At 45.8% G+C, this 6,000-nt stretch overlaps 1 protein-coding gene across 1 annotated transcript in view; it reads right to left on the bottom strand.

The window, feature by feature from the left end:
- LOC100081190 (calcium-activated chloride channel regulator 1-like) overlaps window positions 1–680 on the bottom strand; it is a 42,763-nt gene extending 42,083 nt beyond the window's left edge. Inside the window, exon 1 of the mRNA XM_029064140.2 lies at window positions 519–680. Within this exon, the coding sequence (XP_028919973.1) occupies window positions 519–680 (162 nt within the window). The remainder of the gene's footprint in view (window positions 1–518) is intronic.
- Between the last annotated feature and the right edge of the window lie 5,320 nt (window positions 681–6,000).

Consider the following 6,000-nt stretch of genomic DNA (forward strand, 5'->3'; position numbering starts at 1 on the left):
GAGACAGGGACTGTGCCCAACCCGATTTGCTTGTATCCCCCTCAGTGCTTAGTACACTGCCTAGCACAAAGTAAGTGCTTAATAAATAGCACTATTATTAATAATAATAACGTTGGTATTTGTTAAGCGCTTACTATGTGCCGAGCACTGTTCTAAGCGCTGGGGTAGATACAGGGTAACCAGGTTGTCCCTCGTGAGGCTCACAGTTAATCCCCATTTTACAGATGAGGTAACTGAGGCACAGAGAAGTTAAGTGACTTGCCCACAGTCACACAGCTGACAAGTGGCAGAGCTGGGATTCGAGCTCATGACCTCTGACTCCCAAGCCCGTGCTCTTTCTACTGAGCCACGCTGCTTCTAATAATATGATTATTATGAGGTTAGGGTATTTCGCTGAAATTCACTATAGTGTCGCTGTGTACTGTTCAATTTGGGGAATTCTTTCCATAAAAATAATAACCAAAGCTCTCTGAGGAGTCGAACACAGCTGAAGAGTAAACTCGTAGGTGCTCTCTTACCTTTATTTGTTGGATTATTTTTGCATCTTCGGGTATCTGGGGATTAATGGCAATGACAATTCCTTCATAGCCATTGTTTTTCAGTTCAATCATTGAAGTTCGAACGCCTTGCAGTAGGTGAAGAGCAAGAATCAAAGACATAATCTTAGGTGACCCCATCATCTCCCTTCTCATTCTACCTCTTGGGGGAAAATGCTGTTTTGGAGGCATCACTTCCTTTCTCTTTCTTTATATATATACTTCTTGGATTTATTTACCAATGTTTTATTATGGGACTTTGCTCTTTTTATCAGTTGAAACAAGGATATCATTAAAGTGCCCATTTTCTAAATAGAAAACAGTTAACCTCAACACTTAAGAGACTCTATACTTTGAAGAATGAGTGCCCCATGATACAGCCAAGAATGTTCCTTGAAAATGATACTTATATCCTGAATGGCTGTATGGAATGTGTATTCCCCAGTAATATGCAAGCAATTAGGTTGGATTACAGAACCAGCCCCAACAAAATGGCTGAGCCACTCAATTAAAAATGACATGCAGAATTCTTCTCTAACCTCCCATTCACTCATCCCTCCCCTTCTTTTGCTTCTAGAAATTTTTCTAAGTCCCTCTGCACCGCTAGACCTCAAATCATGGGACCTCTTCCCCTATATTCAAGTCTCTCTACCGATTCAGAGTAAAATAGAGTTTATTATTATCCGGTGCCATCGAATCCTTTCTGATTCACAGCGACTCTATGGATATATTTTCTCCAGAACGTCCCATCTTCTGCCATAATCTGTAACCTTTCTAAGGGTTCTTCCATTATCGTTGTTTTGGTCTACGTCTAGCTGCTGGTCCGCCTCTTCCATGTTTTCCCTGGACGTTTCCTAGCATTAGTGTCTTCTCCAGAGAATTAGTCCTCCTGATGATGTGTCCAAAATATGCTAATCTACGTTTAGTCATTTGGCCTTCCAAAGACCACTTTTGCTTAATTTGCTCCCAAATCCATCTGTTTTTCAGGCAGTCCATGGTATTTGCAAAAGCCTTCTCCAACACTACATTGCAAAAGAATCGAAGCTATTTCTGACCTGTGATTGACAATTTGAAAATAAAGTAGATGTAATTCCTGCCTTCAAGGAGTTAATGTTGTAGTGGGAGAAACAGAGACAGAGACAGATAGTGGGGGAGGAGGCGCCTGCTGTCTCCTTCGCAGGCGCCTCCTCCCCCTCCCATCCTTTAACTGTTGGAGTTCCTCAAAGGTCAGTACTTGGCCCTCTTCTGTTCTCCATTTACACTCACTCCCTCGGTGAAATCATTCGCTCTCACGGCTTTGACTACCATCTCTACGCAGATGACACGCAGATCTACATCTCCGCCCCTGTCCTCTCCCCTTCTCTTCAGGCTCACATCTCCTCCTGCCTCCGGGACGTTTCCACCTGGATGTCTGCCCGCCACCTAAAACTCAACATGAGCAAAACTGTGCTCCTCATCTTCCCTCCCAAGCCCAGTCCTCTCCCAGACTTCCCTATCACCGTGGAGGGTACGACCATCCTTCCCGTCTCTCGGGCCCGCGACCTCGGTGTCATCTTTGACTCGTCTCTCTCGTTCACCCCACGCATCCGATCCGTTACCGAGACCTGCCGGTCTCACCTTTACGATATCGCCAAGATCCGCCCTTTCCTCTCCACCCAGACGGCTACCTACTGCTACGGGCTCTCGTCATATCCCGGCTAGACTACTGTGTCAGCCTTCTCTCTGATCTCCCTTCCTCCTCTCTCGCCCCGCTCCGGTCTATTCTTCACTTCGCTGCCCGGCTCATCTTCCTGCAGAAACGTTCTGGGCCTGTCACTCCCCTTCTTAAACACCTCCAGTGGTTGCCTATCAACCTCCGCTCAAAACAAAAACTCCTCACTCTAGGCTTCGAGGCTCTCCGTCACCTTGCCCCTTCCTACCTCTCCTCCCTTCTCTCTTTCTACCGCCCACCCCGCACGCTCCGCTCCTCCGCCGCCCACCTCCTCACCGTCCCTCGGTCTCTCTATCCCGTCGACCCCTGGGCCACGTCCTCCCGCAGTCCTGGAATGCCCTCCCTCCTCAACTCCGCCAAACTGATTCTCTTCCCCTCTTCAAATCCCTACTTAAAGCTCACCTCCTCCAAGAGACCTTCCTAGACTGAGCTCCTTCCTTTTTTCCCTCTGCTCCCTCTTACCCACCCCCTTCACCTCTCCGCAGCTAAACCCTCTTCTCCCGCCTTTCCCTCTCCTCCTCCCCATCTCCCGTCCCACCCCCTCAGCACCCGTACTCATCCGCTCGAGTGTATATATCTTCATCACCCTATTTATTTTGTTTAATGAGATGTACATCACCCTGATTCTATTTATTTGCCATTGTTTTTATGAGATGTTCTTCCCCTTGACTCTATTTATTGCCATTGTTCTCGTCTGCCCGTCTCCCCCGATTAGACCGTAAGCCCGTCAAAGGGCAGGGACTGTCTCTGTTGCCGATTTGTACATTCCAAGCGCTTAGTATGGTGCTCTGCACATAGTAAGCGCTCAATAAATACTATTGAATGAATGAATGAAAGATATGAAAATAAATTACAGAGAGGTAAAACAGCAGAAGTAAAGAATATGTATATTTGAGATTGTATGGTTGTTGTGGGCAGGGAACGTGTGTTTGCCATCTCTACGTCACTGTATTTTCCCAAGTGCTTAGTTCAGAATTCCGCACATAGTAAGTGAACTTTGAACATAGTAAGCGCTCAATAAATATGATTGATCTATTTATTGATTGATATTGCGCAGGAGAACCCAATAGAAGATACGATCCCTGTCCTCTGGAGCCTTGCATTAGTCACGTGAATTCCGTGCCACAAGACAATCCTATGTTAGAAGAGTAAGAGCAATATAGGCCCCGGGTCCCAGAAGCTGAACATTCCCTCTTCGTTTACCTGGACTAGGTAACGCAGGCATCACTGTCATTTCGGTTTCATTGTGTTTATTAGCAGCCAGTTGGTTGCTGTGTGACCCTGGACAAGTCATTTCACTTCTCTGTGCCTCAGTTTCCTCAATTGCATAATAGGGGATTCAATACCTATTCTTCCCGTTATTTAGACTTTGAGCCATGTGGGACAATCCCCAGGGACTCTGTCTGACCTGTTTAACCTGTACTATCCCCTGTGCTTAGAACAGCGCTTGACACATATTAAGTGCATAACAAAGCCCATAACAGTAATTAGAATTAGACCAATTTACAGTTTACTGACCCCTGTTATGTTTGCATTTTTGATAGGAAGCGAACGACCCCTTGTTCTATGGGCTTTTCAACCTTTCGTAACAACACAAGATGGTGACTCGTTCTGTTTTATTGCCTGATGTTAAGAATTGAAAAATAATTTAAGTTTTAGAAGCTTTACTTTTGTGATGGTCATTCTTTAGGAGCAATGGTAGCCAAGTGAAATGGACTTAGAAGGCTTGTGGCTAATGCTGCCGAGCCAGATTTATATGTGACTAGAACTCTACTGTATCATATTCTCCTGAGCTCTTGATCCAGGGCTGTGCGCACAGTAAGCATTCAGTGTATACCAGTGAATGATCGACTGACTGATAGTACAAGTAGCTACGCAGGACATCCCCTTCCCACTCGGTGTTTCTGCGGAAGTGCCAACTCTAGGCTTGCTTAATCTGCAGCTTGACTCTCTTCCCCAGGGAAAGCCCTGTTGGCCTCCCTTGCTCCCAGCTTTCCTGATAAAACTCACATATCTTTGGGCTTAGGAGTCAGAAGGACCTAGGTTCTAGTCCTGGCTCCACCACTCGCCTGCTATTGTGACCTCGGGCAAGGTACTTCGCTTCTCTGTGCCTCCGTTCCCTCACCTAGAAAGTGGGGATGAAGACCTGTAGCCCCATGTGGGACATGGACTGTGTCCAACCTGACTACCTTGTATCTACCCCAGTGCTTAGTACTGTGCCTGGTACACAGTAAGCGCTTAACAGACCCCATTAATGAAATGAATGAAATCTGTCCATAAGTACTATGAAGTGGGGGGATAAGTACCAAGTGCTTAGGAGATACATATCCAAGTGAATAGGCAATGAAGTAGGGAGGGAGAATAGGGTAGGAAGTTATAATAGTGGTATTTTTGATAAAGATAATAATAGTTGTTAAGCACTGTAGTGAGGGCTGGGTTAGAAGCAAGATAATCAGATCCCACATGGGGTTCACTTTCTAAATAGGAGGGAGAACAGGTATCAAATCCCCAATTTCCAGATGAGGAAATTGTTCCGCAGAAGGTAGGTGATTTGTCCATGATCGCACAGCAGACAGACGGAAGAACCGAGATTAGAACCCAGGTCCTCTGACTTCCAGATCTGTGCAATTTCCCATAAGCCATCCTTCTCAGTTTAGTCAGAGAAAGCCTCCCGGAGGAGATGTAATTTTCGCAGGACTTTGAAGATAAGAGAGCAGTGTTTCTGGCTGCGAATGGAGAGGGAGTTCCAGGCTGGAGGGAGGGCGTGAGCAAGGGGTTAATGGCGAGACTGCCGAGATGGAGGTGCAGTAAGTGGGGTTAGGGTTAGAGGAGGCAAGAGTGTGGGTTGGGTTGTAGTGACAGGAGAGTGAAGAAAGGAAGGGGAGAGCTGATTGACTGCCTTAAAGCTGATGAGGAGGAGACTCTATTTAATGGAGAGATGGCTGGGCAGCTGCTGCAGTTTTTAGAGGAGAGGGAAGATGTGGACTGAATTTCTTTAGAAAAAATGATCCAGGCAGCAGAATAAAATATAGTCTGGTGAGGGGAGAAGCTGGAGGAAGAGAAATTAGCAAGGAGCTGGAGGAGTAATTAGATCGGTCTAATTCGAATAATTAGTACGGTTATGGTTTTTGTTTTGTGCTTAATATGGGTCAAAGAGAGGTGTAACAAGTGCTTGGACCAGCCTGTAGCAGTTTGGAAGGAGAGGAAAGGAAGGATTTTGGAAATGCTATAAAGATAAAATCCACAGTGTTTGGTGACCTACTAACTGATGCAGGCCCAGCTACCAGTGCTAGTGCTTTTTCTCCACCCATTTCCCCCCTGTGCCCTCTCCCTAGCCCTTTCCCTTCCTGGTTTGTAGCTCTCCATTCAAGCCGCCACTCTCCATAACAAGCCAAGTCTTTTGGCCAGGCTGCGGGCACTGCGGACTGACCGTCACCTGGGCGCATCGGTATTTCCTCGTGAGATCTCTAGAAAACACATTCCATACTGCCTTTTAAAATACTGGTCAGAATCTCTTCACATACGTCAAGTCATGCTCTCTCAGCTTCATGTCTTCAGGGAAGCGGAAAGGGTAGTTCTTTTCTTTGTTTGGGATGTTAATCGTCAACAATCGAGATTTCGCGATGCAATTTAAAGGTCACGCCTTTTGATTATAAAATGCTTTTTAATACTTTTACCGATAGCATAGATGCATAGATAATTTACTAATAGCATAGATAGAAAAATAGCATAATTTTTCTCTGACATCAGATA

The sequence above is a fragment of the Ornithorhynchus anatinus genome, chromosome 4, assembly GCF_004115215.2.
Source record: "Ornithorhynchus anatinus isolate Pmale09 chromosome 4, mOrnAna1.pri.v4, whole genome shotgun sequence".
Taxonomy (NCBI): Eukaryota; Metazoa; Chordata; class Mammalia; order Monotremata; family Ornithorhynchidae; genus Ornithorhynchus; species Ornithorhynchus anatinus.